At 38.9% G+C, this 23,043-nt stretch overlaps 1 protein-coding gene across 8 annotated transcripts in view; it reads left to right on the forward strand.

The window, feature by feature from the left end:
• Nucleotides 1–23,043, forward strand: part of PIK3CB (phosphatidylinositol-4,5-bisphosphate 3-kinase catalytic subunit beta) — a 107,093-nt gene that overhangs the window by 36,798 nt on the left and 47,252 nt on the right. For 4 of the 8 annotated variants that reach the window (XM_064666594.1, XM_064666592.1, XM_064666600.1 and 1 more), the window contains 3 exons: nt 8,259–8,349; nt 11,503–11,621; nt 22,267–22,452. In XM_064666594.1, coding sequence (XP_064522664.1) covers nt 22,300–22,452 — 153 coding nt within the window. In that variant the 5' untranslated portion in view covers nt 8,259–8,349; nt 11,503–11,621; nt 22,267–22,299. The remainder of the gene's footprint in view (nt 1–8,258; nt 8,350–11,502; nt 11,622–22,266; nt 22,453–23,043) is intronic. The other 4 variants (XM_064666596.1, XM_064666597.1, XM_064666598.1 and 1 more) reach the window with 2 other exon arrangements.

A 23,043-nucleotide genomic window follows, 5' to 3' on the forward strand; every position in this document is an offset into this window, starting at 1 on the left:
TCACCTGCTGTATGGCCTTGAGGGTCTCTCCTAAAGTGGGGGCAGTATCCAATTCATACTTGACTGGTTGTTGTGTGATGGACTGAATGACTGTGTCTTGGACTACACAGCTAGTACTGAAAAGGGTCTGAAAGTGTTCAGACCATCTATTCAGAATGGAGGTTTTATCTGTCAGAAGTGTTTGACCATCAGCGCTGAGTAGAGGACTTTGAGCTTGGTATGTAGGCCCATATGCTGTTTTCAGGGCATCACAGAATCCTCTGTGATCACCTGTGCACATCTACTGCTAGTGGTGGTAATGTAGGGAAGTAATGTTTTTATTAAAAATGTTTACTTACACTTGAATCAGGGAATCGGTAGCTGTGCTGAAAATTTTAGAAAGCTCAGCATAATGATCTAACTTTATTTTTACCTGAGTAATAATAATGTTTTGTTTAATGAATCGTTGCTTTAAGTGTGAGGGTAGCATTTTTTAATACTCAAATGTGGTTCTGCATAAGTTCTTGGAGTCCAGCTAACACAAGTACATAACAATTGTTTATTTTCATATGGCAGTCTGTTTTGATAGCTAGTGATTTCTGCTTCCTTGGAGTGCTGTAAATAAATCTGGTGTATGAAGATCTGCAGTGATTAATAGTAGCAGAAAAGTACTGCATGAAAAGAAAAGATTATTTGGTAGGAATACAGTTCTTCAGTAAAAACAACTTTTGCAAGAATGTAAAGATGCAACTGTAAAACTTAGAAGTAATGTTAAGACCACAATCAAGTCTTTTCCTTGTCATTTCTCATCGTGAGTAGGTCACGAAGGTTTGCAGCAGCTCTGTGTCTGTTGAAGCTGAATGCACATATTGGGTGCTGTCAGAATTTCTATCACAGCCAGTATGCTGGATTACAACTCACTTTGTATTTGATTTACTATTCACCACAAGGTGACAAAAGTCCTTATCTATTTCTATATTTTAAATAAGGAACTCCTCTCTCTGTATTTTTTCTCCTTTACTCCATTTCGTGTAACTTAAAAGCTTCAACATTCATTTACTTGGGTGAGAAATACTGTGAGTAAAGCACTGACTGGGGATTTGTAATAATTGGCTGCTACTTCCAAGTGTGTCACACGGCTGCTCTGTGAATTCAGAGACATTTGGTTATCATGGTGTGTTTTCATCTGTGTACTGGGGAGGAGACACTTTTTCTTTCTTTGGTGTTTTTGAGTGGTAAACTTTTCTTGTGTTTATGTCCTTGGACAAACATAATGTCAACTGTCATCCCTGGAGGGATTTAAAAGCTGTGTAGATGTGGCACTTGGGGATATGGTTTAGTGATGGGCTTGGCAGTGCTGGAGGAACAGCTGGACACAGTGATCTTAAAGGCCTTTTCCAACCTTAATGATTCTAAGTTTCTGTGCTGCTTTAGGATGAATGCAAGCACTTAATTGAAAAATACTCTGTAGCAGCTCTGGTAGGTGAAATGGATAGCAAATAACTTTTATGTGCTTTATATTAGAATGGAGAAAAGGTAAATGTGTTTTAAGTGGCCCCATTAAAAAAGATCCATTTAAGCTACTGCATATGATCATTCCAGCTGATGCACAGACTCACTTTGTTACTGTCTGTGCAAATGCTATTTGAAAGTAAATCTCCTTTATTGCATATAAAAAAAAATAAGGGAGAAATTATTCTAAAAAGTAGGTAGAGGCAGACTGCAGTACAGCATCAAAAGTATTTTTAAAGCATCATATTAAAAGATGAAAAACTCAGACTCTTTAGTGTATTCTTGTCATGGGAATACAAATATGAATGATTAACCCCTTTCTATTTATAGCTGTTTTCTCTTGAGTTACAATTCCTGTTCCAGTTAACTTCTAGGTAAATTTTATGAGAAGGCAGAGTAATTCTTGTCTTAGTCTATCTCTGCAGGTAGTCATTTTAGTATCCTCGAGTTACTTTCTTTTTAATGTGCATTTCAGAAGTCACATCTGCATTTTGAGATATATTTCTAATTTATTAACTTGTCAGCTTTTATTGTATGCAACTACGGGATTTAAAGAGGCCCCTTCAGCATTTGGTGGCTCCTTTTGTCAGTTTTAAAAATACTTAAATATTTAAAATGCTTAAGGCTGATCATCTGGGGTTATTGGCTCAAGAGAATGAGGTGGAGACTGTGTGTGCTATACTGCTAAATCTCAAAACAGCCAGACAATAAATATATATCAATTACTATGAAAGTCTTCCACCCTCTTGATGCCATAAGTTGCTTTTTTTGTTGTTGACTTAACTGGGACTTGTCGGCCAGGACAGTAGCATGCTACTTTTTGGGTGTTTTTTTATCTCTATTTGTGGAGTAAGCAAGGGTTTCTACCTATGTAATGGCAGTTTTCTTGAAAAAGAGGCAGTGTGGGTGGTTAGACCCCTTGTATAAGAAAGATCTTTCAGAAACAGCAGCATTCCTGAGACCTTCAGCTCAAATGTCTACATTTTGGTGATTAACAAGCCCAGTTAACCTGAAGAAAGATTTATCAGGATGCAGTGGCGAAGGAAATGATTTGTTGTTTAATTTTCGGTTGTTCTGTGATTTACTGGTGAGAAGTGAAATAGGATTCTAGAAGAGCTTTGTTTTCTTTCTGACTTATCATGGGAGAGAATTTGACAGGAGTTAAAGCAAATATTTTCTGAGTCTTTCCTCGGTAAGTCACTCTTGTGCTTTCAAGTGAGGTGTTGAGAAATTTTTATCTCGGTCAAGCCATTATTGTTTGTGTGAAAACTGAAAAGCCTTTGTTTTCATTTGCAAGTCACTTTTTTGGTTTCTGATTTTATGGCATATTTTAAGAATTGCTTTTTTGAGCATAGATGGTGCTGTTCCAGCAGCTCTCCCATGTGCCTAGGTTTACATCCCTGGAGTGCTACTCCTCCTGTTGTTTGGAGGTGAAGCGATGTGCTGTGGTGCAGGACGTGGTTCTGATGGAGTGAAGGTGTTGTTGAAAGTCTGTCCAGTGACTGGCTCTGGGAAAAGGGGGAGCTCACGCTCATTTATTAGGGAGAGAGAGGCATTTTAGATGCCTATTGCCAGAAACTGGTGTAAATGTTGATCTCATAAGTTAGTGGTAACAGGAGGATAAATCCATTCTCCAGAATGCATCTGCTGCCTCTCCTCAGTCCTTCCACAGCTTGCCCGTGAAAATGTCAGAGAAGTCACCATTTTCAGTCCAGCCTTTGTCTTCTTTTGTCTTGTGTTTTTGAGGTGTTACACAACAATTAAGAGGGTTGCATTTTATTCTTTCCATCTTGCTTTTCACGGTTCATCTCAGTGCCAGGGATTGCTTTGCAGTTTGATCCTATTGGATATAGATTTATTCTTGATCTGGTTAGAGCACTCCTATTCACTGTAGCATCTATGGTGCTAGAGGTAGGAAGTCATTCCCCTGTATTAGAGACCTGCCAAGCAGATTGCTGTCTTTATGGAAGAGGCCTATTCCCAAAGGATTTCTGTGCTCTGCCAGTGCTGCTCTCACACAGGGTCACAGTGTCACTTCTTTGTGTGGAATTCTGATGTGAATAAATGTGGCAATGCCCTGCACGAGTCTTAGAGCAAATTACAGCCTTGGCACTGCTAAGGCTCTGCTCTTCCTCAGAACATGGAAGTGGATTTCTCACTGTGGTGTTCCTGACACCACAAAATCTTTGATTTCTGTCAGAAATAAGCCTGTAAAACAAGCAGGTAGTTAATGCACTGAAACCCTGTCGTTAATGAAGGAAGCCAAAAAATGCCATATAGTCTCAATCACTGTGCTGAGCATTGCAGCTGATGAAAATAGAAGGTTTTGGATTGGTTGGTTTGTTTTTACATCAAGTGTTGTGTAATTTTAGGTGCTCTGTCTAAAAGCAGTGTAAAATATGTGAATACTGTTTAAATCTGACTTATGGATTCAGATTTGAACTGTTGGTTTTATGAGGAGACTTGTCTTTTGGTTGTGGTTTGCTTTTTTTTTTTTTTTTAATCAGGCTCGCTCCTGCTTCTAACCTGGGATTTGTGCAAATTTGGGGTTCTTCAATTATGTAGTGTTATGAGTTGTGATGCTGAAATTATGCTTGATATTTAAATTTTTTTTTTATATGAAGTGTTACTACTTGAAAGAATGGGGAGTGGAGAGCAAGACCAAATTAAAATGCACAGTTATAAGAAAGAGCTTAATAGATTTGCTTTTGAGTGTTGGATATAGCTGGAAGTAAACTGCATTTGTTAGATGCTTGAATTTTTCCTTCTTCAGCACAAGAAATATCCTTAGTGATTACTTTTAGTTTCAGATAGTATTTACTGTGTACATGATGTTAGTGATGGAATACTGTTGATATTTATCGTGTGGTAATATTTGGAATCAAACAGCAAGTTGGACTGCAGCAGCATGTCTTTGAAATAAATTTAGATAGACACTATTGTGTTGGGTTCATGGTCTCTTGCAACCCACACTTTGGAGTTTATTTTAATCATAAAGAATGAAGCCTTTCAAGTGATACATGGAGTAGAGTGGGCAGTTGCTTTACAATATGGCTCATAATAATTAATTACTGAAAAATTGTTTGGTTTTACTTTTTAACTCTACTACTGTGTTCTCATTTATATGAATTTAAATATGAGCACAACAAAAAGCAGAATTTGGGAACTAAATAGAAGTAAATTTTCGTAGACCATATTAGGCATTTAACAGAACATAAATAGGAAGTGAAACATCAGCATATGAAAGTAGTGAAGAAAATAGACTACACAGAAGAGATCACAAGAAACAGAAATCATGAGTAGTCCTACTAATAATGTTTCAAGTAACTAATTGTAATAAGATCTTGGCAGAACCAGGATGCAGATTCACTGTTTTATTTCTCTGTTTAAAGTGCAGGTAAATATTTATTCATTTAGTAACTTTTGGGTGGAACCAGTAGGGTTTTTTTGTGTTTTTACATCTATGACACACTAGTGAGTAGGGAATGCATCAACAATAAGGGCTGTGTTCAGTTGTCCCTGAATTCTGGGGAAATGCTGAGTCAGTGAGACCTGAGCACTGGGAGTCTTTCAGAGTTTAGGACAACTGGAGAGAAATCATGGAGAAGGACTTCATAAACTTTAGAATCCCTGAAAATGGCCTTGAGCTCATTAAATGAATGTAAAATTTCTGTATGAAAAATGATGGTGTGGGGGTAATGTGTTCTGTGTTAAGCCCAGTAATTTACTAGATTCAGAGGTATGCTTCAAAACAAAAGTGTGGGGCATAATTGTTTTGTGATAGAGAACCAAAGAACCAGTGCTTCACTGATATCCCACAGGTACAGGAATTGCTGTGCTGCTGGCAATTAGTGCCCTCCTCACCAAGACTTCTGTTTTCAAATACTGCTTTAGAGGTAATGGGAATGCATGCAGAATCAAATATCTTATTGCTGCTTGCAATCTATTTTAGTGTTTGGACAGCTGAGTTCCAGTAGTGTAACTGCTGAGGGTGCGTGGTGATTGCAGAGCGCTGGGTTGGCACTTCATGGACTCTGCAAACATCCCTGTACATGTCACAAGGGCTTGTGCAGGGTGGTGAATTTGTTTGCACCTGCCTAAACTGCTCTTCAGTGGTTAGGTTGGCTCAGCTTCCAGCCTTTGAGCTTCACCCTGTGTGTCTGTGCGTGTAGGTAAGGATTTCTTAGAAGAGGAGCACGGCTTCTAATTCTTCACTTCTGTAAGCCAGATGTAGTGAACCAGATTTAGAAAAGCTGCAGCACTGGCCTTGAGATGCAAGTGATCTGTGGGCCCTGGGAGGAGTTACATCTTCACATGGATGAGTTTGTTCAGTCTAAACTATTTGTTTCTTTGTCATCAGCTTTGGAGCTACTGAACCAGTTGGGTAATCACTTGTGCCCCACTCTGGATCGGAACTGGAAATGAGCTGGAAAGGGTTGCTCACTTGACTCTGTGTTTATGCAGCAATATAAAGCAAATCTAAGCACTTGTTTGTGAGTCATCTGAAATCATAACAACACTGCTGTTTTTATAAAATGGTCATGTGCAGCCTAGAACTTTGTGCTTTTTGAACTGCAGAGTACCCTCAGACCCAGTACATTTTCCAGCCCAGAACCTCTCCTAGGATTTTTCCTTATTCTGCAGTTGTCATTAGAAGTTATGAGCACTGGCAGTCAGTCTTCTCCGATGCTGAGGGCATGTGCAGGATCTCCCACTAGCAGAGACCTTGCCAGTCTTGATCTCAGTACACTGCTCTCAGATGAGAGAATGACTGGCTGCCTGGCAGAATGTGACAGGAAAATTTGTCATCTACTAGTCTTTTTGTTAAGCTTCATTAACAGCGCTGTGTTCCCCTTCTGCTTTGCCCAGAGGTATTTCTTTTGAAGCTGGCAGAGCAGGAGAAAAACAGTTGAATCATCCTGGGAAAATAAAAATAAATTATTTTTGTTTAGGTTTCTCTTTTTTGATCCTAAATCATGCAGATGATTCCTTGCCATCTGGAAGTATCTGTTCTTTGCTTCTTTAGTTTAAGGTCCCTCATTTTCCAGTGCCAGTAAGAGCCCACAGTCTTCTGCTTTTGTGTTAATTTTATTGTAAAGACAAAAGATTGTCATTTGCCTCACAACTTCACTCATATTGAGTTCTAAGCTACAGTTAGTAGGAGGGTTACTGGGTTACTTAACCCTGAGCACCATCATAACTGTGAAAGGGAGACACACCCCACCCTCCCAAATGAATTCAAGTGTCAGTAGCTGGCACCGTGTTAGAATCACAGAATGAATTAGAGTTAATCGGAAAAGACCTCTGAGATCATCAAGTCCGACCCATGACTGAACATGGCCATGTCAGCCAGAGCAGGGCACTGAGTGCCACGTCCAGCCTTTCCTGAAACACCTCCAGCAATGGGGACTCCACCACTGCCCTGGGCAGCTTGTTCCAGTGTCTGATCACCCTTTGTGTGAAGAAATTCCTCCTAATGTCCAACCTAAACCTACCCTGGCGCAGCCTGAGTCTAAAAGCAGTATTTTCAAAACAAAGAGTTGGTGAAAACTTTGCAAGATGTTTTTGGTGTTGCATTGCAGTTTAAACTGAAAGGAACTCAGCAGAACGTGTAACCAAGTCATGGCTGGGCTTCGTGGACGAAGATTTGGGGAGGGCTCTACCCACCATTGTTACAAACACACTGGTGGCTAAAAAGGCCAATACGAGACAGGCACGTCCGGCTGCAAAAGGCACAGCAGAAAGACTCCTTGGGTGGTACATTCTGCAAGACATGGTTCTTTCTGTGTTGCCTTTTCTCCTCAAGGGTGATCCTGCAGGAATTCTCAAAGGCAGTGTTATAGATGGTGTCTCTCCAGACCTCTCAATTGGAGGCCAGAGCAGACCAGTTGTGTTGATCAATATGGCCCAGGCTGAGGTGTTGTTTTAGGGAGTCCTTGTATCTTCTCTTCGGGGCTCCTCTCTTGCAGCAGCCAGTGGCAAGTTCACCATAAAGCAAGATCTTAGGGAGGGGGTGGTTGGTCCTTCATCCTTGAGACGTGTCCTGTCCAGCCCAGCTGTGTTCTCAGCAACATGGCCTCAATACTTGTGACTGCTGCTTGCTCTAGAACAGATGTATTAGTCTGTTGGTATTAGTCTAATACATAACCAAGTAAAAAAGAAAGATTTATTGTAAAGCGTATTAGTATGTGATTGTGTGAGTATAAATTTGTTTTAAACAAGCCTGTTGGACACTGAAGGGGATTTCAGAGGTGAGCCATGGCTTTGTGAGGCTGGTTCTCTGGGAAGAGGGAACAAGACTTCCTTACAGGTGATTGACAGTAGCTGAGTACTGAGCTCCTGCTCTGAATCGCCCACTGGATAAGTATAATTATGATACTGAGTTCTTCTTTTTGAAGATATGTGATTGAATTTAGTTTCAAATCATGTTTCTAACTGTTACCTTAATTTAACTTAATTTAACTTAAAAAATAACACTAACCCATATGTTTAGCTATTCAAGAAAATGCTTTGTGGTCTCCATTTTGTCCATCTTCAGGAATAAGGAAGGCTGTAAACTGGTTTTTAGTTCTCTTGTTTTGAACTCTTTTGGCTTACAACTTGGTGTTCTGCAATTTCTGTCTCTACCTTGTTTGTTTCTGTGGCTATTCTTGTGTGAGGAGAGCTTGTAGCTCTATGCCTGTTTTCTTTTGGTTAAAAGATTTTGTACAAGATAGGTGGGTCTCACATTTCAGAGAAGCTTGACTTTTTTTTTTTTTTATTTAAAGGATATTATGGTTTTTTGACCAACCACCAACACCTGTGAAAGCAGAACGCAAAGAAGAATGCTGCTGTGTGTGTAACAGTATGCTGTCCATGGTCAGTAAGATATTTTGTCTCTTGATATTACTGCAGAAATAAGTGCCACCTTTAAAAGGTCAAAACTGTCTGAGCTGTTGAAGAGACTTTGGGCACTGCATGATTAGGATGGTTGTTATGTACAGTCCTCCTGTTTGCATCAGTCTGAACACAACACTATGTAATACATAAGGAATGTTTTTTTTTTTCAGATCTAGGCTTTAACTCACATTTTCGAATATGCACTCAGCTATACAGTAGGTGGAAGCTGGAGGTTGCTGTGATTTAGCCAGATGTGCACTGCTGCAACCCACTTAGAGTTCCTTATCCTAAAGAAACCCGGAGTATCCTCCACACAAATGATTCCTTGTGTGCTCTGGCAGAATTCACAGAGCAGCCTGTCTGATGGGTCTAGAAATTGTTATAGGGTAGAAGACCATAGGGCCACAATTAGCCTACTAATTTCTATGTAGTATCTTACATTGCTTAATTTTTTTCCCTTTTTTTCCCCCCTTTTTCCCTGTCTTTGTGAGTGGCCTATTTCCTTGGCTTGTAATTGTTTCTCTTTTAACATTAGATGCCACATGGGAGTTTTAGGCAAAAGTTTCTTGTACATTTTCCCCTTTCTTTACTTGTGGTACAATTTTTTTTTGGTCTTGCATTCATAAGTGTTTCTGTGGACATAGAGAAGCATAGAGGGTAGGTGGAGAACTGTAGTTTGATTGCCACCACACAATTTGACCATGCCTGAATTACTTCATAAGATTGTTAATGTTTTAGAGAAAAACAGTTCCGATTTACATAAAACCAGTATCTATATAATAAGGGTCTATCTAGAAGTATCTGTATAATAAAGGTGTAACTAGAGGATTCACAAAAATTATTATTTTGCAAAATACAGTTTCTCATGCTGAAGTTGCAAGCTGCAGTAGAATAGGATTTCTTGGTGGGTACTGTCAGTAGAAGTGATATGGGTGTGGACCCAAGGGCAAGTGCCCAAGGTGGTTTTGTGTTGTGTTTTTGACTGAGCTCGCAGTCACCAGACCCATGAAGGAGGCCCTGTTGGTAATGGCCAGGTGACAGTTCTATTTTTACCACATTCTCCAGAGAGATGCAATGGAGAATAGATATGTGCTCATTAGAGTCCAGTTTGTGTTCACCACCTGAGGCAGTTGCCTCCAGTCTTTCTGACTTTTACACTCTTCCCAGAGATCATGCTGGCACATTTCTGTTGTGGTTGGAGTCCTCACTGGCTGTTTATGGCCAGCAGAGTTTGTACCTTGGTCTGTTGACTGATACAGTCACCAGTCTTTGAAAAATTCTCCCCTCAGTTGTTTGAAGGTAGAGTTTGAAAGTAGAGGTGTTCCCAGCATATGAAAGGCTGACCTGTGAGAGACTGGCCCTGGTGTGATCTGCAGTACACTGATACCACCTCTCTTAACCCCTGTCCTGCTGGTCTGAAAAGTAAGGAAGGTTGGTTAGCAAGGAAAATAAAGCTGCACAGCCATCCTCTAATGAAGGATTTGTTTCTTGTGCTTGAATACAGTAGTGGGCAATTTGTCTGCATATATTAGGAATTTTTTAAGATCTGGAGGGCTGGGTGTTCCCTTACAGTTGGCTCTAGAGGACCAGCAGGAAGCCTGTTGTCAGTGCCATGTCTGACCTGCAGTGGAGGTACAAAGTGCTGTGAGAAGAGGAGAAACAGGACTGGGAGCTGTAGGGAGGTGAGCAGAAATCTAGCAAGAGACTAAGGAGAACACAGGAACTGGGACAGGAGCTGTTACGATGTACTGTTTTGTTAAATGTGTATGATTTATGGACCTTAGATATTTTCTGGTCTCCCACCGTCTGATTTGTCATCAGGTGTTAGCCAGAGACCTCTAGAAAGTTGGGATGTCCAATTTAGTTAAAATAGTGTCCTACTTGTGCCACAGGCTGTGGTACTTCAGTCCTACACTGTGTCTGTCCCCTGTTTGAGGGGCCACAGATCATGCAAGATTGCTTCCTCAGGTGGAAGTTGTGCAAGTAATGACTCCTAGCTATGGCATGATGCATTTCACACCCCTCCCAAGCTCCTGCCTGTTGACCAGGAGCTTTTGATTCTGATTTTTCTGATTCCACAAACACAAATATTGACATGGCTGTAAAATCTGAATTCCAGGCTGGTACTTCACTGTACCTTTGTCCTTGCAATTTCCAAATCACCTAAGACTGCCTTCGTTTTCCTCTAGCCTTTCTTTTTGCCTCTTGCCTGCTGTAGGCTCCTAGACTTTAACCATGAGAAGTTTCTGAACTAGTTCGTACCTTGGTAAACAAATCAAATACCTCAACTTTGTGTGTGGATTGGCTTCTTGCACATGGGGTGAATGAACCTATTTCAGAACAACACCTTTGTGCACCATAAGGTTGTTTTCAAAAGGTTATGTGTAGAGCAGCAACTTAATTTTTTCCAGACTCAAACAGGTGGGGCAGCAACTATTTTTCCCTCAAAGCCACTGAAGCATCTGAGTTGCCTCAGAGTGCTCTACACACCAATTCCTGGAGGAGTTCTGCTCTGTGTGGGCCAGGGGCACTGACAGCCCTCACTCCTGGTCACTGTGCTGAGTTCTTACAAGCACAGTGGGGCCTACTCAGTAGGGTTTAGAAAAATAATTGTTTATGGGCAGAGGAGCGTGGCTACGTGCCTTGTGCTTTGTGGCTTGGCCTGCAAACCTGGAGATAATATCAGTGCAAACTGATAGTACTGCTTGGTGCTCAAGAGATTTGAAACAGTTTTAATGAAGGCAACTCTCTTGGCTTTTTTTTTAGCTACACTGAGTGTCTGTTGGTCTGATCCAAATTGAGTGTGCAAAAATTTAAAAATATTTGTAGTAGCTAAATATGTTTTTGACTAATTCATTATTACAATACCTATATTATTAGAATAAATGGCATATTCTAATTTTTAGTTCCTTTCCTTTTTTTCTTTCTGTTAGCAGAGGGTTTGAAGATTTGACATTCATTTAATTGTTAGATTGTGTAATGGAACTGTGGTGCTGTAGTATTTGAAGACATTGAAAATGTGTGATAAATTAGGTATTTCTGCATAAAAAGTTGATGGAGTGTATAAACCAACTGTAAATTGCTGATTTTCTCATTTGGTCATTTACATTATGTCATATTTTGCTTTTTTAGGTCACATTTAGGTCATCTTGTGGAATCTTACAAAGAAACAAGGGTAATAGTAAGAAAATGATGTTTAATAGAAGTATCTTCGCTACACAGTCAGACTGAAACAGGAAAAGTTCTTTGGAGTGAGTATTACAGGGGTTTTGGTGGGGGGAGGTTGTTTAGTTGTTGTTGGTTTGTTTTTGGTTTTTTTTCCCCTATAAAGTCAGTATGTTTATTAGGCTATTATTGTATTTAATTTTGTTATAGTTGTATTAAAAAATAAATCAGTGACTCCATACTAATTTCAGTTGATCAGCTGGTAATGGACTCTTATGGATTCTTACTGAAGCCACTTCCACCTTAGAATCAGTTGTACCTTGTGAAATTTAGATGGGCTTCAGACGTTTCTCTTGGCTGATGTGTATTCTGGCTATGGTTTTGAGCAGGGAGTGGTCTAGATTAGATGAAATTACATATAAACCCTTATTTGCTGGCAAAAGTCAAAGCCCTGCTTGTATCTTCCAGGGAATTTGAAAATACAATTTTTTTTGTCTGTAACTTTTTGCTCCTCACACTTTCTGACTGACTTTGATATTGTTGTTGTCAGTATTTTAGTATTTGTCCTGTACTGCAGTTCCATCATCCATCAAAATTGCATGAGTCTTCAATTTATGGATCTCAGATACATCTTTTCTTCACAGTTTCTAGTTAACTTGTAGATTTTGTGAATTCTAGGCTGAGACATGTGTCTCATTTATAATAAAAGAAGCTTTGCTACCTAACACGGGGACTGGGGATTGCACCTTTTACTACTAGATACCCAAACATTTATATACTGATACAGTACAACTCTTCATTTCTGTCTACTTCACATGCTTGAGTTGGGAAAAGGAATCATTTTTCTGTCAATTTGTTTGCATCAGATTGTAAAATCATTAAAAATATTCTTGTAGAGGTTGGCAACTGGGGGAAAAACTGCATATATCTGATGCAGATTTTACTTGTGCTGTGTGATTACGTGAATGTGATTCTGCAGCAGTAACTGGAAGTACACCTGAATGCATAGTTGGGAATTAAAGATACCTGGCCACTAGAACTGAAAGGAGGTGAAAAATGGTTTTAGTTCAGAAGACGTGTATTTTGGCATATTGCTTTATTACCAAGAGGAAATGACTCCTCTGAGCTTCTTCTTTAAAAACGGATGTGTACGTGGTGTCATAATTAGGGTAGAAAAATGTCTGTGAAACCTACATTAACCTACTCAGATAAGCTAAACTTTTCATACTGAGTGTTTTTTCCAGGTTGTTTTTAACTGGCAGAATAACACATTTGGATTGATAACTTTTCCTGCCTTAAAAAAAACCCTATACAATTCAATTAAACGTGAATTTAAAGAAGTTGATGTGAGTTACTTCCCTTTCTGTAAGTACTTGAAACAAATGCTACAGTTTTTAGTCAGCACACTTATATTTGCCACAGTTCCTGATCTAGGCCATGTGTCAAGTGGCTGATAAAGACATTCATTAAAGGTTCTTGCAGTTCCTGATATTTGAATTCTGACCTCTGAAGTTTTCAGGAATTGTGTTGTATGGAGATATTTTAATTTTACTGACTAACTAGACAACACAGTAGAAATACAGGCACCTGTCACAATATCTAAATAGAATAATACCTATTTGCTGCCCAAACACTTAGTTTGACAAGTTAATTCTTGGCTCTGGTAATCAAGTCACCAAAACAGATGGGCAATAAAGTTGAAACTGAGCTCCCCAATCAAATGAAATGAAGAATGTCCACTGAAGACACCTTTAGTAATTTTAAATCACTGTATTCAGGCTTATGCCAGGCACAGAACTTGCTCAGGTGTTTAGTTGCCAGTAAACTTGGGTTTCCTGCCCTCCCCTTTATTTTTATTTTTTTAAGAGACTGAGAATTCAGATGTTAGAACCTAAAACTGATTCTAATTTGTCCTTGTCAGGGAAATGTTTTGGAATTCCTTTTGTTTGTTTTGAGTTGGACACTTGTGTGTGCTTGTGTGGATTTCAATCATCACAAAGTATTTTCAATTGGAATTTTTCAGTAAAGTACTGAAAACATTAAAATGAAGTCTGAGTAACGTCTCTATTCACAGATAAAAGCCAGATGGGGTTGTCATGAAGTCTTAAAAGCAGATGCCAAGTCTCACAGCTGGGCAAAAGTAACCCCAGGCCCCAGTCAGCTGCCGAAGGCACCTGCTTAAGGCTCCAGGGGTAGCAGCATTTCTGGGAGACTGTGGAGCCTCTATCCATCAAGACTTTCAGAATTAGCTGTGCAAACTCTTAACATGCTTAACTTCAGTGGCCAAACTAATCTTGGGACCAGCTGACTCCCAGAGGTCCCTTTCAACCTGAATTAGTCTGTGATTTTAAATAATCTTAGTTATTTTTGGTCCTTATGATGGATGGCCAGGACTACTTTTGGCTTTACTGCCATTAACTTCATGACGGAGGTGTTGGTTGTGCAGGTTTTTTAGAATTATTTTTTCCTACCAATTGGCATTATATTTCAAGTTGTCTTTGTAAAAAAGTTTCATGAAAAAGTTGCATAAAATACATCTAAATATTTGCATTAGACTCGAGTTGTTGGATTTCCTTCAGTGCTTGCTCAGCACTGAACAGTCCTGTTCATAACACAAATGGTTGTGAATCTCTGTGGTGCGGGATGTTGAAGCTGGTGTTGGAAGAAAACTAACTGCAAAAATCCAGACCAGATTATCTAAGAAACCAACCCAATCAGGAAGAATGTCTAGTGATGAAGCATGTAAAATGCTTTTTTATTTATTTTTTTTTTCTTTAAAGGGCATCTTTCTGTCTTTTAGGATCCATGGCATATCTGAGACTTGAGCACAGTCTGCTTATGTGGTTGTTCTGTGTTTCGGTCTGTGTGACCCCCTTGTAGGAGATTTTACTCCTCATTAATTTTCCACAGGTTTTAATTATTTCACTGTTTTACTTCTCTTTCTAGATATGTACAATCAGTCTGCTGAAGAATAAATCTCTTTCCTAGAGGTTTTGATTGAAATATCAGAAATAATTGAAAAGCGAATCTTTTAGTCCCTGTGTGAAGAGGTGTCTATATATAGGAAATCCTCAATTTCTGGTTTTAACTATTTTTATAGTAGGAAGTAACATAGCTCATAATTTAGAGATGTAACATTTTAACAGCTGAAGGAAAAGGTTAGGGAGTCACCTGGTGAGATTTGATGGTCTAGGTCCATTTGTACAATTCAAAAGGAGAGGCAATATTAACCATTTATATTTTTAAATGGCTTATAAGTGGAATGTTTCCTTTGTGTTTACAGTGGAACAAGAAATTACTATGAGTGGTAGAACAGGCAAGGAAATACTGGAGAGCAGAACTAATACTGGTTTAATATTTCCTAGTTTTGTTGTTAGACTATGAAGAATCCTCATACAGTTCTTGGTTAGCAGTGGGGGGACAGGGACCCTTCAGTTTACTTAGTACAGTAAATCAGTAGAGGCACAAATCCAGATGATTAATGCACCTTTTCAGAATCATAGTGGAGACATTATAAAGTTGTTTGAATAATAGCTTGGGCTGCTAAAAAGCTGGGCCTTTAGGCTGTAGTTTTGCCTACATTTTTTAAAATGGCTTAAGAGCTGTGAAGTGGCAAACCGGCCCTGAGGCTGGAAGAAACCATCACTACCACTCCTGTTGCTCCTGTTTGCACCTTCCCTTTGCTGGCACAAGCAGTTATGCAGCTTTGTAGGAAACTGTCTGACTCACCTGTGTTAAAATGACATCTTTATTCTGGGTTTTGGTTCAGCTCTTTCTCCTCCTTTCCCATTCAGTCCTTTTTGTTCCCCTGTGCCACCTCCATTCACCTCTTCTGATAAGATTGATTTTTGTTTGCTTGTTTAAAATATCCTTGTAAGCATTCCATCATTTAAATGTTTAGTGTAGCATTAGAACTCAACATACCCTAACATTTCATTCTAATCTTCCTCTAGTACTGAAAGTATCTACAATGATCTGCAGTATCAAAAGTGAGTTCTCTGTGTTGTGAACTATCCAGGTCTAATCTTTCCCCAAATCCTTGGTCTCAGCTCACTGTCCTGCAGTGTGCTATACAGAATGCATTGGTGCTCATATCAGGGCCTGCTCTGCCTGCTGCTCTTTAAAACCTTCCAAAATACCTGAGAGCTTATTAGAAAATTCCCTAAAGCTGAATCTACCAGATATGTTCTCCCAGCCCAATTGACATAGAAAACTGAATTATTTGCCTGGGCTTTTTGTTTCATTTGAGTTTTTCTCTTTCTTATCTCCCCATCTTTGTTGGTTAAGGTGTCAAATGAACTGTTACTCATATGACAGTGCTTTTCTAATCCACTGTTTTCTTCCATTTCTTTTTATTCCCTCCCATCTTGGCCATGCAGAACTGCATTCCAGTGAGCTGAAAGATGTTTTCTCACAGTGGCCCCAGCTTCAGCATGATCCAGAGATTAAATGCTTCTGAAGACAATTTCAGGCAGTAACACTGAAGTGTGAAAGGAGGTTTTTTTTCTCACTGCAACTCATTTTAATTGCACAAAGATGGCCTGAAACTCCTTATTTTTATATCTAATTTTAATGTATCTATATGGTGATTTCAAGGTAGAGCAGAGAATGGTTGTGAATTAGCTGTGAGAAGCTGTTATGTTATTGTTGTGTTTTTGTTATTATGAGTTATGTGCTGACAGTGAATTGTCAGAAGTCTATCAGAAGCCTGGGACTTAAGTTGTATTCACTTGTTTAGTTCATCATGAATATTCTTTGGAGGAAGCAGAAAATGAGTTTACTTGCCTGAGTATAAAGTAATGAGAAGTAAGAGTGTCCTTTTATCCTCATTGTTCAAACCAGTTCTGATGAATCTTCAGTCTGGCATACCATTTTTAATAGTCCTGTTCTCTACCTCTAGACTTCTTTTCCAGGAAAAAAAATTGTGAAGACAATAATCTCATGTGTAGCTAGTTTTAAAACTATGCCTCCATTGAATCATAGAATCATTTCCATGAGAAAGGCTGACTAGAGGTAGTCTAATTGAACCATCTGTTCAAATCAAGTTGCTTAAAATTTGATTAAATTTTAATTTGAAACCAGTTAACATGTCTGCATTTTTTTTTTTTTTGTATCTCTGAGTCCTGCATAAGGCAATTGCAAATTCAGGTACTCAGCATTTCTTGAAAACTGGGCCACTTTTATTTAGAGGCATTAATATCTGAGTAGAAGCTTCATTCATTGTGGCTTTAAAATCTTGACTTCAGTGCTTAATGGGCACAGCAGAGGAGTAAAGCTACAGGAGATGAACAGACAAAATAATCAGGGATCCTGGAAAACCCCCTTATTAAATTCTTCTTGTTTGTGAATAATTTGCTATATTTCATGAGGAGAATCAAGTTCAGATTCTCTCATAGCTGAGAGACCACTCTTGGTACCAGTCTGAGCACTGTGAGGGAATGAGGCCTTTAAATAAGGCCTTTCATGTTTTCTATACATAGATATTTTTAGAAAACTAAATGGTGATATTTTTATTCTGATTTTTGGAGGAATCCTGACTAAACGGACACTTAATTTTCCATTCCATGGGGCCAGCTCATGTGGTGGTTTAACTAAACTGCTGGGAAATATTTGTAGTACCACATGATCTTTAAAAATAACTTCCCAGGCCTCTTCGTAGATGTCTTGAATTCTTAAAATCTTTGCTATTGTAGATAAATGACCATGACATTTTTGGGGTGGAAAAATCTTAGCTTTGCTGATTTAGTCATTTGTATTTATCATCAGTTGATTGTATTTAGACTTGTAAGCAGTTTAGATGGACATTCACCTGTGCAGCTCTAAAAGTCCAGAGCCTTGAGTGGGTTCATTCTTTAGGGCTAAGTAGGAATTTCAGTGGCATGGTATGTAGTAAAAGAGAATAAACTTTAATTGTCAGTGCACTGGATGCCATCTTTAACAGAGGGTCACTGTTGGTCCTGTGTGAACTGTGAGGGACAGGGAACAGAAGATCAGCTCTTAGTGGCCCATGCATTGCTTGGCATCGGTGTCCTGTCACGTTAAACCTTAGAAGCTTGGTTGCAATTCCAACGTGGAGCCTGATTTCATCCCTGTGACAGCTGCTGGAGGGTAAGGACTGTGTTCTCACCCCAGCCTGCTTTCAGATATGGTGCCTGCTTGTCCCAGGGTGAGGCAGGCCCTGGGCTGATGGAAAAGTGGCAATGTTTGTTTATTTTGTTTTCCCATTGTGTGCCCTGAGCGGGGATGTCCGGAAAGGGGAAAGCTGAACAGCGCTGCTGTTGGCTGTGGGCTGCCCTCAGAGTGAGGGTACGGTGGCACCAGGGTGGCTTAGCAGAGTCAAGCTGGTGTCCCAAGGATCCTGCTGGAGTCCCTGGAAATACAGTTGGACTCTGTGCAGCGCATGGAAACTGCTGCCTGTGCCTCGGTTGCGGTACTGCCCTGGGCCTGTAAGCTCAGGGGCTGGGGCAGCACCCGGGAATTCATTGTTTTAGGAATACAAGAGGATGTAGTTCTGTGAAGCTATGAACTGGCACCTGATCTAATCTATATATTTGACTTCAAAGTTTTCAAAAGATATCAGAATTTTTTCAATTTTTCCTTTAATTTCTCTTTTTCCCCAAAGGCCTCCTAAGTTTCATAGGACATAAACCCTCCTGTATATTCTGACTCCTTTCTCTTCTTTCTGCTAGATTCTTCTCCCTTGTTTGTGCTCAGATATTTCATTTATAGCTTGCTTATCTTTTCATAGCACCAGATGTTTACGTAGTTAGAAAAATTATTACAATGGTTATATTGTGGAATTGCTTAGAGTTTCTCCTAGTTAGACTACGTGATATGCTGCTGCTGTTTCCTACAAAATTACTGTGGTCAGATTGTCACTAGTCTGTTCTGGACAGTAAGATACTGTTTAAACACTGCCCTTTTCACTACTACAAGACTTTTTTTTTTTATTTTTTTTGCCCCTTGAGTGCCACATGACAGAGCAAGCAGTAGATAAAGAGCTGTATTGAACACAGTGGTAATCGTCTTGAATGTGGTGCTCAACAGTTGTAACAACTTTGACATAAAGCAAAAATCTGGATAAGCAGAGAGCTCTTAGTTTTTTATAAGCAGAACAAGCTAGTTTCTGATATTTGTCCTTTATGTAACTATTCATATTTTTAGTGAAAAGAAAAGTAAATCCAGGTTTATATTTAATCTGAAGAGCTGTAGATACTTATGTGCCCTTAAAATGCATCTGTGTTTGGAAGAGATGATGTAAAAGAAACTTATTTCCTAAGGAAAATTACTTTTTAATACACAAGTGATCCTCCCCCCCAGGTTTCTCCTGCCTGTTTGGGATGATAGCATATTTATTCCATCCTGGGAGAGCTGTGTCCACATGTCAGGGGTGGGTGACATCATTTCAGATGTACAATACCTCTTCTAAAGACTTGTCTGAAGACAAGATTTTTTTGATGCTCAGGAGAATAAATGCTGTGAGAGATAACGGGGCATCAACATTTTCCTCTATTGTTTATAATCACCAGCTTCTTTGCAGCTACTTTTATTTGTGTTTTATTAATATTCTTTTTGATTATGCTTCGGGATAATGGATTGAATGTTGCATGGGATTTTATGTTGATTTTTTTTAATAACAGAAAAAATAGACCTCAAAGGATGAGTGATAGGGGATTTGTGGTGAGTTCAAAGTGAAGGACAATTATGACATAGTGTGAATTTTCATAATTGGTGCAGAAGAACTTATCTGACACAGATTGATATTGACTGTTGATGACAATCCAAGTGGATTTGGCTTTTCCAACCTAATTGATTCTGTGATTCTGTGGTGCTTTTTAATTCTAAGTCTTTTGCTGATACGATCAATTATTTTCAAAGGAAAGTTCATGGCATTGTTACTCCATGTCTGATGTTTTGCAGTGCCTTCAGACAGGCTCTCTTTTTCTGAGCATGTTCTTGTGTGGCTCTTAATTTCAGGATAACCTTAGGAGCTCTCCTGTGCTCCTTTGTCTTTCATATCTTCTTGATCGGTGCTGTTTTACATCAGATCCTTGCACATCCTGGATATAATTCCTTTACATGTGCACACTGACTACTTGGCACAGGTAAAATTGATTTCTCCAACTCTTACAGCAGTGGTGTGAAGCCTTTGCAGCAGGGTGCTCCTGGCCTCTCAGTGATGTCCTGAAGTAGTTGTTGTGATGGAATTGAGTTTGGCATAAACTAGTCTTGCCTGCCTTCTCAGCAAAATGGGATCAGTGTCTGAGTGGGTGGCTTAGTAAGGGAACTCTTGCCTAGATATGATAATTCCTTTAAAAGACCAAATGATACCATCCAATTGAGAAATCTTGTTGTAAGGCTTCTTGTTTGAGGACATTAAATAAGTAAATACAAAAATGAATGTTGAATTCTCTTTTTCTTGTTCTGCAGATGTTCTACTCATCTGTGTTTTGTTTCTTTCCTTTAGTCTAAGCAGCTCCCTCAGAACTGCTGGTATACTGAAGTAGGAGTTGAGCAGTTTTGAGTTCCAGTGTGTGTGTATGTGTACACACATGTATGTGAATCTGAAACGCACAGGGTAAACTTGAGAGAAAATTTACACTTTCTGAATGCTGTCTATAAATACTACATACCTGTGACTTAGAAAAGCATTTTGTGTTGGGCTTTGCTGCTGTGAAATTCAAAGTTATTTGAGTAGCCAAGATTTGAATAGCTGTTTTAATGACTTCCTTTTTTTGTACGTGAAGTTGTTGTTACTGTGACAGTAGGCAAGAATAGCTATGAGGTTAACAGCCTGAAATAGCTTTTTATTATTATTTTAATTGTTGGGATTTTTTTCCTTTAGCTGGAAGTTGTTTAAAATGTCTCTGGTGTTGTTGCTCCCCATCCGGATGACTTTGTTTCAGTTCCTAGATGTGATATTGTAAATTAGTCACTGGTGCCACTACATGTCACAGTTTGGGCCATGAGTCATTCTCACAGCCACCCTGGGTTTGCCATTTCTCAGGATAAATACTGGTTCTCTCTTGACCCCCCTGATGTCACAGCTGGGTCAGAAATAGGGTGCTGACTGTACAAGATGCTGATCTGCTTCCTTGAGGGAGGAAATATTAAGTAAGTGCCTGAAAGCAAGAATAGCTTCCCAGCATGCTCAGGCTGGCATGATGGCTGTGCTTCCCTTTTTAATGGAAAATGGAAATTTAAAAGATTCTGATGTGTGTGTTGGAAGCTCATAATTATAAACAAGAATCTTGTGACACTTTACAATTCTCTGCGTTGTGGTACCTGGGCTTCGGGGTGTGGGGCAGCATTTTTAACTCTTGCCTCTTGGAACATTTTTAAACTCTTGTTTTAAAGTGATTTCACAATTGCAAATGTGGAAAAACATCTAAAAGGGGATGAAAATTAAAAAAAAATCATATGCTGAAGTAAAACAGGAATTAATTATGAACTAAATAACTACACAGAACAGATTAATGGTTTCCTTGCTGCTGTACCTGTCATGTTTTATAACGGCAGTACCACTTTATTTAATCTGATGACCACATAAAATAACTGAAAATATACTGTGTGTGCATCAAAGTATGAAAAATGTTTAGTATTATTGTTTTTCTTGGACTACTAATTTCAGTTACAATAGAACTGCAGCCAGGATTTTATGGGTAGAAGGAACTGGATGGAGGAAAAGAAATAAAGTATCCCATTTAAATAGTAGCTTGTTAAAGATCTCCTGATTAGTAATGAGGAACTACACGATTTCTCTAGGTTTTTTGGGTAGATGCTGTGTTATTCCAATAATGTAATCTATGTTGCATGATGGGATTACATTTTATTTCTTTTCTGTATGTGGTTTAGAACTCACACACCGTGCTAAACTTTGCATGCCCATTAATGAATGAATCCATTTGTAAAATGTGGTAATTCAGGTAAAATATCTTCATATCTGATTTGTTATTTCACCAGGTCTGCACCCTCACCCCCAGTTCTTTTTGTTTTGATTCAATTTGATCAGTGTAGTGGATTTTTTGGGGGGGAAAATGAGGACATGATGGTGGTAAAACATTATTTGATAGTGACGATGATAGAGGCTCCTTAATTGTTGCTTCTATTGAGGAAAAGTGGGTCTTGTTATTCAGTATATTTACATGGCAGGTAGAGGTGAGACTGGAGGGTGTTGTCCTGTACCTTTAAGGGTGAAAACAAATTGAGATAAGTGTCTTTAGAGGAAAATGTCACTTTCTAATAGAGTTGAAGATGTTTTTCCTCCTATTCATAGAGACTTTCAAGTTGAATATGTCACTGGCCTCATCTGTGGGCAACTAATAGGAAACTTGCAAAAAATAAAATAATGAAACTGCTCATGTTTTTATATGAAATATTGCCATGTTTCATCCAAGAAGCTTACTTTGATTGTGTTTTATGCAAGTAAATTTTTAGGGAAAACCTGAAATTAATTTCTACCTTTGTTTTAGCTAACCTCTAATTAGTTAGTTTTTTCTCTTATTACTTCGTCACAATGATATAAACATCTCAACAATAGTGCTTTACCTTTAAGTAACATTAATGACTAAAACTCTGCTTATGTGTTTGCAATACTGGCATTTGAGACCCCAGACTTGTAAGCTGAGCTGTACAAGCAGAACTTATATAAACTTTCCAAAGGCTTTAAAATGTGTGTCTAATTATAAAAGGTTAAGTATACTGAATTTTATTATTTTTTTTTCCCCTAAGGCCACGTGGTTATGATATCACTGAGATTCCATAATGCCTCCTGCTGTGACAGACAGTCTTGACATCTGGGCAGTGGATTCACAGATTGGTGCTGATGGCTCAATATCTGTGGACTTCCTGTTGCCCACTGGAATCTACATCAACCTGGATGTCCCTCGAGATGCCACCATATCTCATATTAAACAGGTAGTGCCAAGTGGGCAGTTAACTTTAACTTCTGTTAGGTGTGAGTGCTGTTTCTGATTTTTATGTGCCTTTTGGCAAATCAAGTAATGAATTTGAGTAGGCATAAAAATAATGTGTTGAAGGCACATGCACTGCAGATTGACTAATACAAATATATGTATATGGGAGTTTGCAAGGGCTTGGGGCAGATGGCAAGGTTTGGAGACGTTATTCCTTGCTGGTAGTTACAGTTCAGCAGAGATTAGTAGCTCTACCTTAACACTGTATTGCTGCTCTAAATCTTTTTTCTAACACATTGGTAATACATTGTTTATTGATCTAACATTTCTCTGATTAGTGTGTCTAATTAGTATAGAAGTCATAGATTGTGCTCCTGCTTCTTTTGATGGATACCAAAGCCTGATGCTTTAAAAAGTCTGTCTGCCATTTCTTAAAGGTTTTATACAATTAGGGCATCACTTAAAATCTGAGGGAATATCTAAATCAAAGGGGAGAACATAAGGAAATAACCAGAGATATTAAAGAACAATCTACTGACCTTTCATCAGACAATGGCCATGTGGAGACATTTAGACAGGGCAGTGAGTGAAT

The sequence above is a fragment of the Pseudopipra pipra genome, chromosome 10 (assembly GCF_036250125.1).
Source record: "Pseudopipra pipra isolate bDixPip1 chromosome 10, bDixPip1.hap1, whole genome shotgun sequence".
Lineage (NCBI taxonomy): Eukaryota > Metazoa > Chordata > Aves > Passeriformes > Pipridae > Pseudopipra > Pseudopipra pipra.